The 19992-nt window shown below is 41.5% G+C and overlaps 2 protein-coding genes across 2 annotated transcripts; both read left to right on the top strand.

The window, feature by feature from the left end:
* The first annotated feature begins 670 nt into the window (after window positions 1–670).
* Window positions 671–5059, top strand: EAPP (E2F associated phosphoprotein). The gene is made up of 6 exons (XM_056492276.1): window positions 671–836; window positions 1302–1483; window positions 2142–2240; window positions 2557–2680; window positions 3516–3635; window positions 4434–5059. Exons 1-6 carry the CDS (start codon window positions 763–765, stop codon window positions 4702–4704), a joined length of 870 nt encoding a protein of 289 aa, XP_056348251.1. The 5' UTR covers window positions 671–762; the 3' UTR covers window positions 4705–5059.
* Window positions 5060–9793: 4734 nt separating this feature from the next.
* Window positions 9794–15089, top strand: SPTSSA (serine palmitoyltransferase small subunit A). Its single transcript, XM_056492131.1, has 2 exons — window positions 9794–10018; window positions 12822–15089. Exons 1-2 carry the CDS (start codon window positions 9916–9918, stop codon window positions 12923–12925), a joined length of 207 nt encoding a protein of 68 aa, XP_056348106.1. The 5' UTR covers window positions 9794–9915; the 3' UTR covers window positions 12926–15089.
* Window positions 15090–19992: the final 4903 nt, after the last annotated feature.

Genomic DNA, 19992 nt, shown 5'->3' with positions numbered 1-19992 from the left:
TGTAAGCAATATATGCTGTTAGTAGGCCTTCAGTGGAGAAGTTTGGGTGAATGGTATGGTTGGAAATGCAGATCAGTGTAAGTCAGTGTCTGTGTGATTACAGATGCCCTGTACTGCCGCACAGAGGCGTGTGGTTTGTTTTTCTCAGATAGGCTGAATTGCACAGTGTACTATACTTACCCTACTGCCTTGCACATCAGAACATTGCAAAGGCAGAGAAGTTTGCATTGTGCTTTGATTCATGTACCCATCACCTCAGGCTTCGATGACCAGTGTCCAGTGGGTTTTGGCAATTTACCTAGTACAGAGAGTATTCCCAGCAATGCCTACTGCACTAATACTGTGCTGTTCATCTTCTAGATATAACAGGTATAATTCCTAAGGAACTCATCTATAAATAGACTACAAGGGACAACGATGACAATGTATATATCGATAACAATATTGTAAATATTTTAAGTAGGACGTGGGAACAGTTTTTAGATTAGTCCTCGCTGTTGAGTGTTACTAGCTCATTAAATTTTTTCCAAGCCTCTTGGTATTGGTTGTGTCTCTTAAAGCTCCAACTCTGGCTCGGTAACTCTGGAAAAAAAGTGCTTAAAACGTGACCCGAGAAGGAGAAAATGTAAAGGCCGCGTCGGCCCGGGAGGCGGCGGGGCGCCTTTCCCCGGCGGGGCGGGGCGGGGCTCGGCCGCCGGAAGCCGCCGGGCGCCCGGAAGGGGCGGGGCCGGGCCTGGCGGCGGCAGCGGCAGCGGTGCCGCCATGAGCTGCCTGCGGGAGGAGGACGATCCCTACGTGGTGGAGGAGCCCAGCGACGAGGAGCGAGCGCTCAGCAGGTGCCTGGAGCTGCCGGCCGGGGGTGGGCTCGGGCCGGCGGCGGGCCCCGGGCCGCGCCTGGCGTGTGCTGGCCCTCGGCGGTGCCGAGCCCTGAGCGCCGGTGCTCTCGCACGGCGCTGGCTGTCGACCCCGGGCTGCCCGCGGAGTGCAGGAGCATCGGCCTCACATTAGCCGCGTATGAAACCGGCGTGTTAGTAATTCTCCATTGATACAGCTCCCTGCGCGGAGCGAGAGCTGCATTGTGGCAGGCCGCACGCAGTCGGCTGAGGCTCCTTTGCCTTCAAACGAGAGTTTTAATACCCCTGAGCTAATAAAGTGTTCTAATGTGTACAATTGTCCTATGTTTATCGGAGTAATTGCTTTCCAGTGCGCCCACACAATTCAGACGTTCGTTCTCCAAATGACTATGTGCACGTTTTAGCCTGTTTATAATAATTAAGTGTGTGCCACTTAAATGTTTGTAGCTCAGAGGATGAGGTGGATGTGCTCCTACACGGCACTCCTGACCAGAAGCGGAAGCTGATTCGGGAGTGCCTGACTGGTGAGAGCGAGTCTTCCAGTGATGATGAGTTCCAAAAGGAGATGGAAGCAGAACTGAACACCACCATGAAGACTATGGAAGGCACATGGAAATCACCCGAAATGGGTAAACCACGCTTAACATCTGCTTGCATATGAAATCATGATGTATGTGTTAGTGGCCAAATCATCTTTAGGTTTTGGTTGCATAGTTAAGAATATTTAGCAATATTTACATCACCACATCCATACAGCACAGAATAGGAATTTTGGTGCAGAGTGGCTGTGACTGCTTGGCAGTTCATCAAGATGTTTTTTGAACTTCTATGGCCCTGAAATTTTGGGTGACTTATTTTAGTGAGTTTTGTTGTAATCAAAGTTTGTGAAACAGTGTGCCACACCTGTATTTTTTTCACATGACTAAAGATGTCTCTGGGGCAGAGACAGGCATGTTTGATGTGATGACCTCTGTGTCTAAAGGGAGTGTTGAGAGAAACTTTCCTTCAAATGGTATCTGAGGTTCATCTTCAAGGGAGAAGGGAGCAGCTCTGCTCTGAGAATGCCTGTAAATGAAGTAACACAAGTGATGTGCATGATAAGAGTGTGGGAATAAACTGGGAGAGCTGTTACTTAACACACCCAGGTAGAATAGAACACTTTGGACAGAGTAACTTGAAAGTAAAAGTTTGTTTTGGGCTATATATTTTTTGTTTGATTGTTTGTTTGTTCTGGGCTATATACACTTTTTAGTGACGTATTCTTACCACTTCTAATTTCACCTATAGGTACTTCCTCAAGTACTGGACTGACTGGATCTGCCAGCACTTCAAAATACTATGATGACATTTACTTTGATTCTGATTCAGAGGATGAAGATAAAATAGGTAAATGACAAAGGCAAGAGAAGGGCATCTTTATAGTACCACTCACTGTCTCAGATCCTGTAAAATCCTCTTGGGGGGCGTCAAGAGGCTGTTTTTGAAGGTAGCATTTTTGAGTATCATCTCAGTATAGTTCCTGCAATTTTATGATCTATCCCAATGCAATACATTGGGGTCATACACTTGGAAGAGAGATGGGCCAGGCATTTTAAGTTTCAGTTTAGATTTATAGCAAGGATGGAAAATGAAAATTGGAAATTGTATATTTTGCTAATTTGTGTCTGATGGATGTAACACATTCTTGCACGAATTTTTCCAGATACACAGGATGTCCGGAAAAGCAGAAAACATCAGCAACGTCGGATTCTCTCCAATGATGAGCTCCTGTATGACCCAGAAGAAGACAATAGGGACCAAGAGTGGGTAGACTCACAGAGGAGAGGGTAAGCAACCATAAATACTTGAACTGTAAGATGCTTAACATCGACTGAAAATTTTAAATGACAATGGTAAATGTAGAGAAAAAGCCAGTGCTGTGAAATCCATGTAGTGAAACTGTTTTTTTTGTATATAGACTTAAAGCATAAGAAACCTACAAGCCTGTAAAATATTCTAGGTATATGTAATGGAAATTGAGTCTTCAAAGCTACACAAAACTTTAATGTTTTTAAAATCAAGATTTCCAAATTCTCTGAGCCAGTTTCGTCTGTAGGTCTCATCTAAACAACTATGCTGTGAATTAAAATGTTGCAAGATTATTTGATTGCTGATTAATATTTGTTCCTGATAAATACTGTACTTCTGGTTTTGGAAAACTTTGAATTTAGCAAGCCAAAAAAATGTTCAGAGAAAACAGGAACAATACAAAGCTACTTTAATGAGAGGTTTTTGAAGGTTGAAGTAGAAAAATGGTTGTTGCAGCAGAAGTAAAATTTTCCACTTAAATCTGTTGAACAAGATAATGAATGTTGCCTGCAGAGATTGCACTTGAGATACCTGTTTTGTCAGAGGAGAGGGTTATTAGGCACAAATTCTCATGCTAGATGTATTTGTCTCACCAAATGAAAATACTCCTTAAGTCTAAAGATACTGGTATGTGTTTTCCCCTCACCTTCTCATTTATGTTCTTTGAGTTAATGAAAAAGGTGTCCAGAAGGAGCCAAGTATTAACTGGTGTATTTTAATGCAAAGAAAGGTTTGACATTGAATTGATATGACCAACAGCAAGGGCATGTAATTAACTTTTTGTCTGCTTCCTCCCCTCTCTCGAATTGGTAGGTACCGTAACCAGAGAAGAGCGCCACAGCAGCGGCAGGGAAAACCTGCACCTGTTCCAAATAGTGATGCTGTCCTGAACTGCCCTGCTTGCATGACTACATTGTGCCTGGACTGCCAGAGGTAACAACAGTGAACAAAAAGGGGTCTTTCTTATTTTGGTCAGTAGTATTGTCAGTATATTCAGTTTAATCTATGGATTTTTATCAACTCTGTCTTGCAAGGAGGTCCTAATAAGAGAAGGCAGGTAGATGTTAGTCAGATTTAGGGTTAGGTCCTGGTTTGTAAGAATGATGATTAGTTTAACCTGCAGTGTGGAGATGTGGAAGAATAGGGTAAAATATTAGCATAGTGGAGAAGGTAAATTAAAAAAAAAAAAAAACATCTTGGAGACTCAATAGGCATTTCAGGCAGATTGATGATTTTAGAGATACCCATCTATATATTTTTTAATTTGATCTTTAGAGGCATACAACTATTTCAGGTTATTTTTTGTCTAAAAAACGCCTTGTTAAAGGAGGATTAAGCAAAATAAAGATAGTGTATTCTTACTTGGTTTGAGTCTTAGCAGTTACAGTTTTGGGTGTAGTTATATTTAAAAGTGCCAGGAAGGTATTCAGGTGAGAATCCACAATGTGTTTTCCTGCTCTTCAGTATCTGACTGTATTGCAGGCCTAGGTAGTGCTGCTAACCCATGCTAAGGAAATGAAAATGCCTCTTAAAAACAACAGATGGCTGCAATTCTGTGTTTTTATTATTTTTGTAGCTGTGACTTCTGTTTATAAAATTCCTATTTATTTGGCTTTCAGCCCTGTGGCTTGTTAACTTCCTATCTTTAATCCCACTTTCAGTGATGGTAACAGATTTCTTGGAAGCAGTTGTATGAATAGTATGACTTGCATTTTCTCCCATTCTCTACAGACATGAATCTTACAAGACACAGTACAGAGCAATGTTTGTGATGAACTGCGCTGTTAACAAAGAGGAAATACTGAAATACAGAAAGAAGGTAAAGAGAAGAGGTAAGAAAATGAAGCACAGCAAAGAAATTGGCTCTGTACAGTCAAATCAAGAAGAAGAAGAAGAAGAAATATATCATCCAGTATTATGTACTGAATGCTCAACTGAAGTAGCAGTAATGGATAAAGATGAAGTTTTTCACTTCTTCAATGTTCTGGCCAGCCATTCCTAATGTGCAAATGCAGAGGGAAAAAATCCTGTGCTATTTTTAAGAGCATGGGAAGTGTTACAAATGCAGGCACACTCTGCGTTTTTAAAATGTGGTCTTAGAAATGTACATTTTCATCTGAGAACTTTATAATGGTTGGACTTTTTGCAAAGTTTATAAAAGACATACAGTTAACTGCATTTATATGAGAGCAATATTCTTTCCCACCATCAGGCGGTTGTATTATTGGGGGTTGAATATTTTGTAAATACCATGTAAGATCTGTATATTATGATCATTCCCTGTATATATACTGTTCATTCATTATCTCAGTGTGTATTAGAACAGCTTCTTGGAATAAATACTTCATAGTAACTGATTTTCCATAGCTGCACTGGTTATATTTATAGCAAGGGATGAACAACATTCAGTAGGAATGTTTGATGCCATTAGGCTGTTGTTCTTGGTAGATTTGCACACGTGGTCTGTGTTGGGGTTTTACCCCAGCTGGCAACTAGGTCACACAACTTCTTGCCCACTCCCCCCATCCCCTCCCCCAGTGGGGAGGAAAATTTGCAAACCCATGGCAAGAAGAGCCCACACTAGAGCAGGTGTTCTGATAGAACTTGTGACCCCATGGCAGACCTGTGTTGGAGCAGGCTGTGCCTGAAGGACTGCATGCTGAAAAAATGACCCACATAAAAACAGTTTGGGAAGAACTGCTGCCTGTGGGATGGACTCATGATAGAGAAGTTAGTGGAGTACTGTCTGTTGTGGGAGGTACCCCACACTGGAGGAGGGGAAGGACTTCTGGAGCAGTGTCAGGAACAGTGAGTTATGAACTGATCATAACCCCCATTCCCTGTCTCCCTGCACTTCTGGTGGGGGAGGAAGAAGAGCCCAAGAAGGAGGGAGAGTTAGAGGAAAGTGGTTTTAAGATTTATTGTACTTCTCATTATCCTGATTTTGTTAGTAATAAATTCAGTTAATATCCCCAAGTTCAGTGTATTTTGCCCATGATGGTATTCAGTGAGTGAGCTCTCCCAATACTTGTGGACCTTCTTCTGTGTTTCCCAGCCATTTGCAGAGGGGAGTGATAGAGCAGCTTTGGTGCGAGCCTGGTGTCCAGCCAGGGTCAACCCACCACAAGAACACAACTGCTCACCACCTGCTTGTCCTTGAACAGCGATCATCTGCCTTCTGGAAACTCCCCCAGTTTATATACTGGGCATGATATTCTAGGATATGGAATATCCCTTTGGCCAATTTTGGTCACTTGTCCTGGGCATGCTCTCTGAGTTTTTTGTGGAGCTCCTCACTGGCAGAGCATGAGACACTGAAAAGTCCTTGACTTATCCTAAGTACCACTTAGTGTTTTGTCAGTGAGTAGGGTCAGAGACAGAGACAGACACCAACTTAAGGAACAGTGTCATTTACTCTAATGCAAAACTGCAAAGAATCACAAAAGGATAGACTATACAATGCACATAATCCTTAGCAAAGAATTACAGGATAAGGTAAGCAATGCACTTAATTGCTACTATGAAAGAATGCCTATAGTGATTAAGAAAGATACATCACTAGTTACCCTAATACTTGACCATCATCCAAGTCCTCAAAGCATCACCTGAGGGGGAAGCTGTCACAGCAAAGGACTGGAGAACCATGCCCAGCAACGGTGCCCACCTTGCAGGCCACGAGGCTCCCCTGACTTTCCTGTGACAGTAGCCTAGATTTTATACTGTTAAACAAACAAGCTGACAGAATTTCTACTTTCATTCTATTGGCTTTTCCCTAAAGCCTCACCAGGGAGCAGGAGGAACCAAGGGAGTTGTCTTTGATCCTTTACGCCCCAAATAAGGCCTTACCGGTTTCTAGATATGGAAAGGTAAATACGTGTTTTGCCAATAAATGAATACATATAACAATAATTTATTAATGAGTGAATATATATATAATATTTTGTTGGAATGTTCAACTAGAGGTTAACTTTGGCTCAGGGCCTTTGTTCAGACCTCAGTCAGGGCCTGTTTTTTGGGCCTTAGTACTTAGCAACAATCAAAACATCAGGGTGTTTGTGAGAATATTATTCTCAGACTAAGTCCAAGCTACTGACAAGAATATGAACTCTGTCCCAGCCAAAACCAGGACACTCTGATAAAGAAGAAATTGTCATGATATTTGGATTTTTGGTTCAATAAGATCCAAAAAAAGGAAACTTCTTTATACAGAGTGGAAGATGAGCTTATATTGATTTTGGAGGCATGGACTGTTCTGCCACTGATCATCCAAATCAACTGCCTAGTAATGCCTAGAATACAGCTAAATGTTGTACATATTAATATGTATATGAAAAAAATACCAGACTTCATTGTCCTTTTTCCTTATGATGATACATTTTAGGAAGAAATTTATAGTTAGATCTATTACCATAGAACCAGTTTATATCTTTTTCTGTTTCTTTAATACATTTACAGCTTTATGGAAGCACAAAGAGCTTCTGCTACTTGGTATTTATATCTATGAAGCCAAGGTATTGTTAATTCTGGATCCTTCCCTGTCTTCATTCAGATACCTGCCCAAGAGGCAAACTCTTGCTTTTTATTTATAATTAACATCTCTTATAACCTGATATTTTTTAACTGTACCTCGAACAAGGGTCTGTCTAGAAAAGAAGTTATATTTATGTATTTTTCTTGTAATAGTACTAGGAATAACTAGTTATATGTGCTTTAAGCAAGTGTCATAAATATTTGAACTTAGGAGGTAGAGACTTGAATAACATCTTTTGTGTCTTAGATTATAATAAAATCTTGTAACTCTTTGGTTACCCTTTGTAGTCCTTGGTGCGGTATTTTACTGATCTACACATGCTCATTCTGTGCTGTTACATGAGATTAGGAAGAAATAAACATGCTGGTTCTTCTGTCAGGATTACATAAGAAAAGCACTGAATTACTATTTTCAAATCAGCAGAAAACCTCTGTTTGATAAAGTAAAGCTGTTGATGCAGTTGGTATGATGTGCCTTCCTCTGCATATGCAACCAAAGAACAAAATGGAGTTCTGCTGGTTCTGAGGCTTGGGGTATGAGTAAGACAAGATTTCAATCTCATCTTTGTTACCTGCATTCAGACTCATTAGTGTAGTATCTAACCTGCAGTATCAGAAGTGGGATAAATTTTTACTGTGTGCCATGAGCCAAGAAGTGTAACACAGGAAATTCTGGATGTATGAAGAGCTGTTTCTTGGTAGCAGTGTGGAGGAACAGATGTAATAGGGAATATGTTCTGTGCTCTAGAACATGCTGGCCTTGATTTACCTCTCTTCACATTCCAGATGAAACACAAAGGCTCTCTGTAGTGTCAGGTTAAGGATGTTTGCATTGACCTGCTGGAAACATGAGCACATGAGAATGTAGTTCAAGGGCTCAAATGTTGATGCAGGTGGTATCAGTAAAAATAATTGCGTGATGACAGTCCCTAAGCAGGGGTAGAATGGAGCTGCTAAAGGAGGGGAAACTATACAGAGCAATAATGTCCATTTCTATAAGGGGCTAACTAGCAAAAAAATCTCATGAGTATGCACCATACCAAAAAAGAGTAAGGGACCACCTACCTGGTTAGTTAGGGCAGATGTAGGAGATTTTGAAGCTGGCATGCCTCTAGGCATTACCTTTCCTCTCAGGTCCTTTCTTGCTGCTGCATTTTGCTTGCCTTAACACTTGAATTGCAGTGTCTTGTTAGGAATCAGGAGCAGAGAAGACTGGACCCATTTGCTCCATGTTGATACTGTTCTTGCAGCTTTGAATGGGAGTAATGCTTCAGTTGTGCTGAATACCCCACTTGCCCTTGAACTTTGGATGTTTATACAGAAAGGCACCTTTCATGATTACCACTGTTTACTTAAGCAGCAACACCAACACAGGACTCCTCCAGCAGCAACTGCAACAAGCAACAGCAGACTTGGATAGTGGCAACAGCTCCCATAGGCAGTTCATTTCTCCTTCAGTTCAAATAATTTTGTATAGATAAGGTGTGTCTAAATGTCTTCAGGGTGAATCAAATTCCATTTCAAACTCTTGCCATAGAAAATAGTACAGTCTTAAGTTTTCTTTGCCAGCTGCTTTTCTTTTTCAGTGTTATTTCCTGGTCCTGTAGTTGTATTTTGCAGCTGTATAAGTAACTCAAATGTGCATTCTCCTGTGGTTGTATTTCCTTATTTTTCATTGTAAAAATAGCACAAGTGGAGGTAGTGGTGGGCTGGCTACAAGGACAGAATCACATTGCTCAGTGACGTAACTGCAAATTGATTTACTAAGCAGACTAAGTATAGTGGGTCAATTCCAGTTTCTAACCTATGTTGTGCACACTTGGAATATGTGGTCTGGGCTACTGGCCTGGACCCAGTGCCTGGAAGTTGCAACACACGCTCTCCTTGTTTATAAGGTGCCTGATGATTGTGTACATCCCCGTCCAGCGGGCTTTCAACATGTGCCTTCCACAGTGCCAGCATAAACTGCCAAGGGCCTCCTGATCACACAGTCCCACAGCAGTCTCTGGGAACTTGCCTTGGGCCAAACGGCACTCAGGGCAGGGGTATCGACACCCTCTGGTTTCTGGCTCCAGTGCCTTAGAACAGTCACAGCTAGGAACAGCAGCGTTAGGAACAGTCACAGTAAACAGCTGATTCATCACCTCTTTGTTTTCCCTATCCATATGGATTAACCTCGGCAGAGCTGGCCTATTTTAAGGTCGCATTTATCTCAGCCACGTTTTTGGGTGGGCTTTACCCTCCGACAACTGAACGAAGCTGAAAACTCGTGCAGATAATTTTTGACATTTTTAACGGGGCCCTTAGGCCCTGCCAAGCACAGGCTTTGGCTCTACCGTGATTCCCAGAATGTTAATTCAGATTAGACAGGTTGATAGGAAGTAGGTTGCAGCAGCATCTCTCGGTGTGACTCGGGCCGGGAGGTTACCAGGTTCAGGGTCAGACACATAATTTAACCATTCCGGGCCGGATGTCGGCGTTCAGCGGGCAGGGCCGGGAAGCGGTGTGTGTCCCGGCCGTGCCCCGCCGCTCCCCCCGCCCGGGAGCGCCCCGAGCCGGCCCCGCAGGCCCGGTGCCTCCTTGCCGCTGCCCGGGGCGGGGCCGGGGAGGGCGGGCCCGCCGCACCGCCCCCGTCTCCGCTCGGCCTGGGCCCGGCGCGGGGCCGCTGGCGGCGGGGAGCGCCATGGCGCTGGGCTCGGCGTGGAAGCAGATGTCGTGGCTGTACTACCAGTACCTGCTGGTCACCGCGCTCTACATGCTGGAGCCCTGGGAGCGCACCGTATTCAGTATCCTTCTGCGGGCCGGGCCGGCGGGGCGGGGTGGGGTGTGTGTGTGTGCGTGTGTGTGTGTGTGTGTGTGTGTGTGGGGCCGGGCTGCCCCCCGCCCTGCCGCGCTGTGCCCGGCGGCGGCTCCGCGGCTGCCCCGAGCCCGCCGGGCGGGTGCGGCGGCTCCGCCGGCCCTGCGCCGCGCTCGGGCAGCGCCCGGGCCGTGCTCGTGCTGAGGGCGCTGCCGCCGGCGGGGCTCGCTGGGGTGGAGGAGAGCGGGGCCGGCAGCGGAGCGGGGCCGGGAGCGGAGCGGGGCCGGGCCGGGCCGGGGCAGCCGGCCTGAGGCGCCGAGCGCGGCCGGAGGAGCGGCGGCCGGAGGAGCGGCAGTCTCCGCTTGGCACCGAGGCTTGACCCCTCCTTGCTGGCGGGGACTCAGCTCCTCACCCTTCCAAACTAACATCCTGCCCGGGCTGGGAATAATCCTCACTCTGCTGTTTGGCGTCTGGCAGCCCAGTCCGTTTCTCTTCTGGCATAAGTTTGTATCTTTGGACTTATGGTAGTTCTGTCTTTTGGACTAAAATCCCGAGCTTTCTGTTAAGGATAAGTGTCTTAAATTTTTTTTTTTTTTGGTTTTTTTTTTTTTTTTTTTTTTTTTTGGTATTTTTCCCTTAAGGAAAGTAAATGTGCACGCTGCAAAACCTTGGTAGCCTAGGCTTTCATGCTGCTTTGTCACATGGCTTTTATTACATGGGTATTTAACCCTCGAGCTGGTAAGTTTGCTTGGCTGTTTTAGAGTGGAAGAACTTGATAGATGCTCATGTAAAGACATCTCTATAAAATCTGTTTATAGGTCTGCTTCTTTATCCGGCCCTTTGATACAGGCAGTGCATTTTCTTAAGTATTGCTGTGGCATGACAGATACTTTTCTCTGAAGTGTGACTGTTTTGATCCTGACTTAAAATGATGTCTCAATACGAGTGATCCTGAGCCATATCCGGTTAATGCTGAGAGGCAGAGAAATTAATTAAAACATTAACATAGAGAAGGGTATGAGCAGTAGCAAGAAGCTACTTTTACTGAGATTCTGCTCCGTTTTGTAAAGAAACTCACATTTGTTATGTAAAGTGGTTGCCCAAGTTACAACGGTGTGATCAGTCTTCTTTTTTTCCTCGTGTCAAGTCAGTAGAAATGGAGATTGCTGGAAAAGAGAAGTAGTAAGTTTTTATAGACTTACTGTGCACAGTTGTTCAGGTAGGGGTTCTTATGTCGTATTCCTTGTTAATATACCTTCTTCCTTTTATGCCATGCCTGTATCACTGAGGAGACCTAATTTTTGTTTTCTCTGCATTTATATTAGTCATGAGTACTTTTTTTCTTTTTACCTTGTGCAAAGTATTTAAGTAAGTGAGAGCGTGTGCACATTTACTTTCATAAAATGCTCGTATAGTAATTACCACATAGTGTACAAATGTAAAGAGAGTCACAAGCATCACTTCTGATCTCAGATGAGCAAAAATGTTTTTTGTGCTCAAACTGGATGCTTTGGCTGTAGGAGGGTCATGTCTGGCAGGTGCTGTATGGATGCAGTGCGGGCGCAGTGGCCTTGGGAACTAATGGTGTGTGGCTGTGCTCCAGTATCAAGTGAGCACTGATACGGAAACGTGGATTTATGAGTTGACCTTCATTTTAGTATCTCTTACAGTATAATCCTCTGGGACTATAAATACACCAAGGAGCTCTAACAGGCACACCTCATACCTGTGCTGTGCCCTGGGCGAGTCGGTCGTGGAGCGCTTGTTCTGCCTGTGCTGCGGAGACGTGATTTCAGGAAAGCGCAGAGCACGCACAGCTGCTCTGGTTTCACCTGTGGAAACTGAGTACTGCTGCCTGGCCTTATCATGCTTGTTAATCTCCAGTGTGTTTTATAGTGTTTCCAGCTAAGTTTACTGAATCCCCGCAGGTAGTTGGATGAAATCGACAGCTTTTTATTCACTTTATGTAGTTTTGAATTTCTGAAACCTTAAGCTTTCTGAAACCACAATCTTTTAGTAATCTGATTCCAGAATTCGTTTAGATAAAGCTTCTAAAGTCAAGCTAGAGCTTGACAAAAGTTCAACTGTACATGTACTTTATGAGCTATTGTCTCAGTTCTCTATGTTTTACAAAAGTTCCCAGTTAGAAGTTCAGCTAATAAAGTGGTCATCTACAGATTTTTTAGCTGATAGCTTCATGTGAAGTTTATTTTTCAGTGTAATCTCCTATAGTAAAGTACTAATGAGTGTTTATTTAAGTACACACCTTGACTCGAAGCTATGCTGATGCTCTGAGGCTTTATGAGTGAAGTAGTTAGGAAACTCCTAATGCTGTCTGCTTAAAAAGGAGGTCATCCACAAATAAGAATGGTGTTATTCAGTAAAGCTGCTCATATTATTGTAGTTTTGTTTTGTTTTGGATTATTTCTTTTTGGCTGAATGGGGCTGACTTCTCCAAGACTTGCTCAACATCTGAGAAGATGGATGTGAAAATGTGTGTTTTCTCAGTGCCCATTTTCTGTTCTCCATCACACTTCCCATGCTCTGGCCTGACAAGGCAGTGGATAACTTGCAAGGCATCCTTTGCACTTCAGCTGATTGTTCTACTGGCATTCTGGTTTTCAGTGTTCAGTAGGTTCTTCTTTGGCTTATAATTGCTGAACACAGTTGATTGTGTCTGTATCAGAAACATAATGTTATACAATAGTAACCACTAAAGTTTTAATGCTATAGCTTGTGATGTCTTGTGCGGTTTCTATTTCAAATGCTTTTTTCCTTAACTGTTAATTCAGATTCCATGCTAGTTTCCATTGTTGGAATGGCACTGTACACAGGTTATGTGTTCATGCCTGAGCACATCATGGCAATATTGCACTACTTTGAAATTGTGCAGTGATGAAGAACGTATTTTCAAGATGTAACTGGGCTTTGAAATCTGGTCTACAAAGAAGAATGAACCCCTTAGTTTTACTAAGATTTCTGCTGATGTTCGAAAGACACAATTATGACTCTGAAGACTAGGAATTGAGATATGTAGAGCAGGGACGTGAGATGTCCCCTATGTTATGTTCATTCCCTTTAATTTTACAAGATATGCCCTTGTATAGTAGTTTTGTCTACTTTAACATTGTGATTGTACTTTGATATCAGTATTTTCTTAACTTTGTGACAGTTTCAATATTGCACTGTGAAAGCTTTTCTTAATCGTAATTTTGAGTAAATCTTAATTGCCTTCTATTTTTAATCAGAAAGTCATCTTATTAAATGGGGCTTAAAGCTTTTGCTATTGTATGGTATGTATTTGCCTGGATATTTCTATTAATGCATTTTGTAAGAAAATACATCTAGATTCATATTAGAAACATGGATATATCCGTCTAATGCTATTTACAAAAGTTAGTTTGTATGACTGAACTCAGGTGTACTGTTTGCTGTCCAAACTTTGTTCAACGGTATATTTGTGCATATCACCTAAATTTGGAATTAGCAATTACTTCAAGATTCTTTACCTGTTGGAGGAGGGAGGGGGAGATGAGGCATTGAAGCAGAGTGAAGACTGCGTTTGTTACATTTGAAGTAGTGCTGATGTTCTGGGCTCTGTCTGGATGGGGAGGGGTGGAATGGACTTTTCTCTACTGGCATTGGCCCACATACAGCTTTGGGATAGCACTTTAAATCAGCCCTGTTTTTCTAGCTTCCACTTCACTTTTACAGGATGCTTTATTATGTTCCAATGGCTATGGTTTCTGCTGATTTTCACTCAACAGTATCTATATCTAGGTTTTCAAGGGGTTTTCTATTGCTGCTAGTGTTCCAAACCTGTTTTCGCTACAAACGACCAAAACATAGGGATTTCAAGGGACTTGAGTTACAACTACAGCAATAAGTAGCTGAATACTTGGCTGAAGTCCTGTCTTTTTTTTAATAGGGATTTTTTTCAGTTTTGTATTCTGAAATGTAAGATGGTGACAACTTTCCTAAGTGGACAATTTTTTTTGTTGTTGTTTAAAAAATAAAAGTTAAAAAAGCAGAGCTTTGATGCAAAACCTTCTTGGAGAAGTTAATGTGTTTCTGAGTGCTCCTTGCTTTTCTCAGAACTTTCCAAAAGTGATACTTGACCAAAGAACTGTGATTTTAATGGCCCAGTAGTAATCGGTACTGTTCCGTCTTTTATGCAATGTCTGTTGACATCAAAAATTGTAGATATGCAGTATCTATAGAGGTACTGTCTTTCAGATTTATTTCATTTTCTCAGTCATGTAGTCCTGAGAAGAGAGTGGTTTTCCATGTATTTAAAACCTTCGTATGTATTTGATTAAAAACCCTGTTGTTGATTTGGGAACTAAAAACAGTGAGCGTTAAACTTCTTAGATGAACCTGAGCTTTACTGAAGTTGGTTGGAGTCTCCCTCTAATTCAGTGCTTTCCCTTCTTAATAACTGGCCAACAAAACATGGGTAGGTTTCTGGGATTGTGTTTTTTTTTTTTTTTTTTTTTTTTGTGGTGTTTTATGTGGTTTTATTTAAATGTATCCAGAGGTGTATGTGAGTATTTTAAGTGTATACATGGAGATAATGATAAGTTGACATACTCTTTTTGAAGTAACATAGCACAAATCCAGTCTCTCTGTGGGTTAAATTGTTACTTGATTGTGATGTTTCTTTGCAAACTACTACCATGTTTCATAACCTCTTTTTCAGCGGTTGATGTGTTATTTGTATGAGGGTGAGAAAATCCTTTCTGTGTGGTGGCATTAGGAATGTTAAGCATGATTTTTAATTGTGAAATGTTTTATAAAAGACCTTTGATATACTGACTTTTATTAGCTGTCTGCTTTTCGTTGAGAGAAAGAAAAGAGTAACCAATTTCCAATTATTTATGTTGTGTTGGCTTGATTGATACCATAGTTGAATTCAATTTGCTAATTTGAGTACAGTATTTTTCAGTATTACTTTTAGTATAAATCAAGAATCTATTAGTCTTGGATAGTTCTTTTTAGATTCTGAATATTTTGTTAAAGATGGAGTAATTTCATTAATAAAATATGATATGTTTATTGAAGTTTCAGTTTCTAGAAGAAAGTTTTTGCAGTGTGTCCTTTTGTTTAGGTTGAGCTAATGAAGAGATGGTTCCAGTGCTGATAATTACAAAGCAGAGCTTTCTTTTCTAAAGTAGGAATATTGGTAGGGATTTAATTAATCATTACATTTGAATAATAAACAAATGAATCAGAAGGCTACCAAGTTGTTTTCCCACTGCAGTCTGTCTTATTGTTGTATCAGTTGGGGGATTATATCCTTTAGGATAGAACCATAAACTTTTCTGTGCAAGTTGGAGGTCAAAGGCAGTTCAAATATAATTTGGAGGCAGCTGGCTTTTGTTCAAACATGTTGATAACAATTGAGGCATTAGTAATTTGGATAAAATTGGAAAAAATTGTGAGAAATGAGAAAAAAAATTACCTGAGAGAGCTGCAAGTGGCTGTATGTTAATATTTTAATAGTAGTAGCTCTTGGGGTTTAGATTGTATCATTAGAAATAAGCATTTAAAAATGCATTAGGTGTGTCATGTAGCAGAACTGATAATTCCAGTTCGTGAGGCAGGCAGACAGCCGGGGCGACTTGCTGTACTGGAGGCCCTGGGGCTCCCAGAGCCAGCTCTGCAGAGCTGCCTCCAGGGCTGGGTACTGCAGAATTATTTATTAAAAACCTTTGCAGAAGCAGCTGTCTAACCAAAGCAGGCATTGTATTGCAGGACGTCAGGCTGGAGCCAGAAACAGATCCAGGACCTGTGTAGTATATGTATGGCTTAAATCAGTGATATCTTTTTATGTATGTGTATATGCACACACTCTTTTATTGAGGTATGTATAGATATACAGAAATACTGTTCTATTTCTTGTCAAAAGGTATTACATAGCAATTAATTTGGAGACAGAGGCTGTCGGGTTTTCTTTTCTGGTTTATTTTCTGTGAAGGAAAACACTAGAGAATCCTAAAGTGAGACTTTCTTTATGAAATTTTGCAAGAAATATATTTATATATCCATCAATATGAAATAGGTATGAAAGGAGCATAGCACTGTAAAGGGGAATCTTGGGTGATAGATGGGCATTGTGCTGCTGCAGACTGGTGCAACTGGTGTGATGTGAAGCATTGCCTGGTTCCATTCAGGTGAAGAAATGAAGTGTGCATTATAAGTGCTGAAGAAGGGGTACTTGCTGTTGACTAACAACAAATAAAGATTATATTGAGGTGAAGAGACACAACTTGAAGAGATGGGCTGTGCACAAAGGTGTAGACAGAGCAGCCATCCTGTAAAGCACCAGGGCTGTGAACTCTGGAATTGGCACCCCAGTAAAGGTTTTCAGTGCCAGAAGTTCCTTGCACCTGCTTATTTGCTCATGTTTTCTACAACTGCTATTATAGGAAGACAGTTCTTCCTCACTTGCTGACATTTAATCCTGATACCAGTGTGGTGCTTTTGTCCTTTTTTTTTTTTTCTCAGACAAAAGGAAACCAAAACCTTAATGCATTGTTTCTCTGATCTGCTAGGTCAGCTTTAAACAGTAGTCATCACTGAACACAATAGCTGCTGTCTTTTCTGCCTTTTGTTCATGTAGTGATGATTTATGAAGAGAATCTGGCATCATAGTCTAGAGCTGGATCAGCCCTGTCCTTGTGTTGGGCAGAGATGAATATCTAGGTCTGATCTAGACTCAGTGTAGGTAAGAGTTGAACAGGCCTTGATGTAAACCTTAGTCAAACAGTGATCCTATTTCTAAAGTAAAAAACTTACCACATTGTTGGAACTAACAGGTGATCAACGCTTTGCTAATCCTGTCTGATGTATCTGTTTTTAATTTATTTTATTTTCTTTAGCCCGTATCTGCAGGTGGAATTGTCTCAGCATGTCTTGCATTTTGTGTTCTCTGCAGTTTGAGATGGATAGCATATCCCAGGCCCAGATTTTACAATGACAAGAAGATGCACTATATAACCGTCAAATGAGCTGCTTTGGGAAAAAAATCATCATGGCATATTTGCCTTTTCTGTGAAATTTGTGTCTACTGAGGCAGAAAAGTCAAGTATGATCACATTGGAATTTAAACCAGAAATCTTCTGACCAAGGTTTATGTCCCTTTCTTACCTCTGTAAGGATTGCCTGTTCTCTCTTCCTTCTGTTCTTGCTCCACATACTTCAAAAGGGAAGAAATGAATGCCTCTGAACACATTGTTCTGTGTTGCTATTTAATACACACTGGTAAGGTTACAAAATTCTGGAAGATATCTTTGAATAATATTATTGTCAGAATAATAGAATTATCCTATTAGCTCATTTGAGGAGTGATCCAGAGGCATTCATGCACTCTGAAGTTGAATATCTAGTTACTATATCTAGGCGCTAGACTACTGACAACTTATTGTGCTCATGTTATGTTACCAGCTCAGAGTCAGCATTTCTGAGAGAAAGCCTCCTGTGCCACATCCCAGGATCTGAAAAGTTTATATACTTAAGTAATATTTCCTGAATTTTAATCAGAATTAGCCGATAGTTCCCAAACTCAGGATAGAATTAGTGGGTGATTATATGAAGTGAGGTATGTTTTGTTGTTAGACTTGTTTTAAAAAGAATCTTCAAAATCCTTTCTGTGTTGTAGAGTATATCAGTAGGTTGAACAAAAAGTAGTGCTCAGCTCAGTGTGAGTGAGAATAAAATGTGCAGTCTGTTTGTCTTAGACCACAAAGAGGGACTGTTGAACTCTTGGTTTTCTAATCAAATGGGAAGGTGGACTTTGCTGGAAAGGGATCAAGGAGCTATCTGTACCCAGAGAATAAGTGACAACTTCTGTGTATGTGAGGCTTTCTGGGTCAGGACACAGCTGCAGGGTCTGCCTGCACAGCGTGATGGTGCCGAGTGCTGAGATCAGAAGTACCCTGCAGAAGGACTTGGGCCACTTCTTTGCATTTCCTTGAAAAGAGAGTTATATTAAGCTATGCTCACATTGAAAAAATGTCAAGTGTTTGTGAGGAATCATGAAGTTGAAGTAAAGCATGCCAGCTCTGGTCTCTGCTTTGTGGTTGAGGCAGACGTTTTGTAGGTATCTGTGTGACACCTTGGGTTTCCATACTGCCTCTGCTCAATGTCATGCATGTGAGCACAAATTTTCTCTCTTGTGCCTTTTGAAAAATGTTAAGACTTGTTCAGAAGAGTGACAAGTGTAGTTCAAGTCTTTTGTTCCTCCTTTGCCTGGTGACTGCAATCGGTGGAGCAGGTGCAATTACACTGATTGGTAATCTCTAAGTTGATAGATGATAACTCATTCCTTTTGAAGCCAATGTATATACATCCCGTGATACACCAATGATATGGATATCTCTACTTTCTGCAAGAAGCAGTCTTGCTGGAAAATCTGCTTGTCTGACATTTCAACAACATTGGAACTCTCCATAAAACTGCTGATAAACCCTTCACATTGTGCATTACTTTCAAGCCTAGACAGTTGATAGGCTGAAACAGGGATAAGAGAAACAGAAATCCAGAAATCCAGAAATCCATCCATGTCCATTTCATTTCACCTGCTGAGTTACCAGGTGTGTTTTGACAGCTGGAGACTGGAGTTACCAAGGGTGAATTACATTAACGAAGGAAAACAAGACCTGGAAGGTATCAGTTGTGATACTGTGGTGAGGGTCTGTTCAGACATCTGGCCTGTGAGGGTGAATTTTTATTTTTTTTTTTAAGGCTTACTTATATAAGCAAGGTGCTTGTTAATGAACTAAAAGACAAAAAAAAAAAAAAAAAAAAAAAAAAAAAAGTAGAAATAAGTAGGGACAGGCTTTAAGGAGATGTGTAAAAGCATTGCTTATACAACTAGATGGCCTTTTAAGATTAAATGACTTGTTATGTCAGCAAGGGCAGTGCTTGACAAGTGCTCATATCTTGACTTTAGAATGGCTTCTGACACACTCTTCCCACAGTGTTTGCATGTGGACCAGAGGAACTATGAATAACATGAATGGACTCTGGTGGTTTAAAGTGGATGGGACACTGTACTCAGATGAGTTACTCAATGTTAATTTGTAAAGTGGCTGAAAGTGGAGTAGCCTGTAAGATGATATTGGGGCTGATGTTCATTATCTTCATAGCTGACCTTAATTATTAGTCAAATGTTGCTCTATGGGGAAAATAATTAATATGCTGCAATATAGAACCTGGGTTCAGAATTCGGCTGACAGAAACCTCAAACTGTTTGACAAGAAGTGCAGAATTCTCAGCTTTGCTGAGAGAGATCCTTGGAATCAGTGGTGTGTGCTCAACATGAGCCAGCAGTGAATTCACAGCAGAGTGATGGCAGCCTGCATGCCAGCCTATGGTAGGAGAATGTTGCTACCAAATTGATGAAAATTTTTGTCCTCATCATGCTGCTGAAGCAGCTGCTCCAAGACTGTGTTTGATTTCATGCTCTTTGATTCCAGAAGGATGGTAAGAAACTATCCAGAAGAGACTATAAAGATAGTTAGGAGTTAGGAACAGGTTTCCTAGAGCAGTTGTGAAACCTTTCTCCTTGAAGGTTTTCAAGACTTCGCTGGACAAAGCCATGACTAACCTGATTAGAACTAGTGTTGGCATTAGTCTTGCTTTCAGTGGGAGGCTGGACGAGGTGATCTCAGGAAGCACAGCTTTTCTATTGTTCTTTGAAGAACAAGGAAGAAGTCAGGTGAAGGAGTGTGAGAAAACTATTTAAAGGGTCATAATAGCAACTGAAGCAGTAGGCATTAGGAGAATGATACAGAATCCAGTGTTAAAAACTCATAGGATGACAGAGTGAAAGTACAGGGAAGGTGCTGAGATGACAGTGGTGGCATGATTCCAGTATGATCTTTACAGCAACACTGCATTTCCCTCAATGCTATTTTTAGTCAATTAAACATGATAAGTCTGAAACCAACAGAACAAGCC

The sequence above is a fragment of the Oenanthe melanoleuca genome, chromosome 5 (genome assembly GCF_029582105.1).
Source record: "Oenanthe melanoleuca isolate GR-GAL-2019-014 chromosome 5, OMel1.0, whole genome shotgun sequence".
NCBI lineage: Eukaryota > Metazoa > Chordata > Aves > Passeriformes > Muscicapidae > Oenanthe > Oenanthe melanoleuca.
This window is presented reverse-complemented; position numbering and strand designations above follow the sequence as displayed.

Excerpts from the sequence above, each read along its gene's own strand:
- EAPP (XM_056492276.1), top strand. The coding sequence starts at position 763 with ATGAGCTGCCTGCGGGAGGAGGACGATCCCTACGTGGTGGAGGAGCCC. Across the intron at positions 837-1,301 it reads GAGGAGCGAGCGCTCAGCAG|CTCAGAGGATGAGGTGGATG; the intron begins GTGCCTGGAGCT and ends AAATGTTTGTAG. Across the intron at positions 2,241-2,556 it reads AGAGGATGAAGATAAAATAG|ATACACAGGATGTCCGGAAA; the intron begins GTAAATGACAAA and ends GAATTTTTCCAG.
- SPTSSA (XM_056492131.1), top strand. The coding sequence starts at position 9,916 with ATGGCGCTGGGCTCGGCGTGGAAGCAGATGTCGTGGCTGTACTACCAG. Across the intron at positions 10,019-12,821 it reads CTGGGAGCGCACCGTATTCA|ATTCCATGCTAGTTTCCATT; the intron begins GTATCCTTCTGC and ends CTGTTAATTCAG.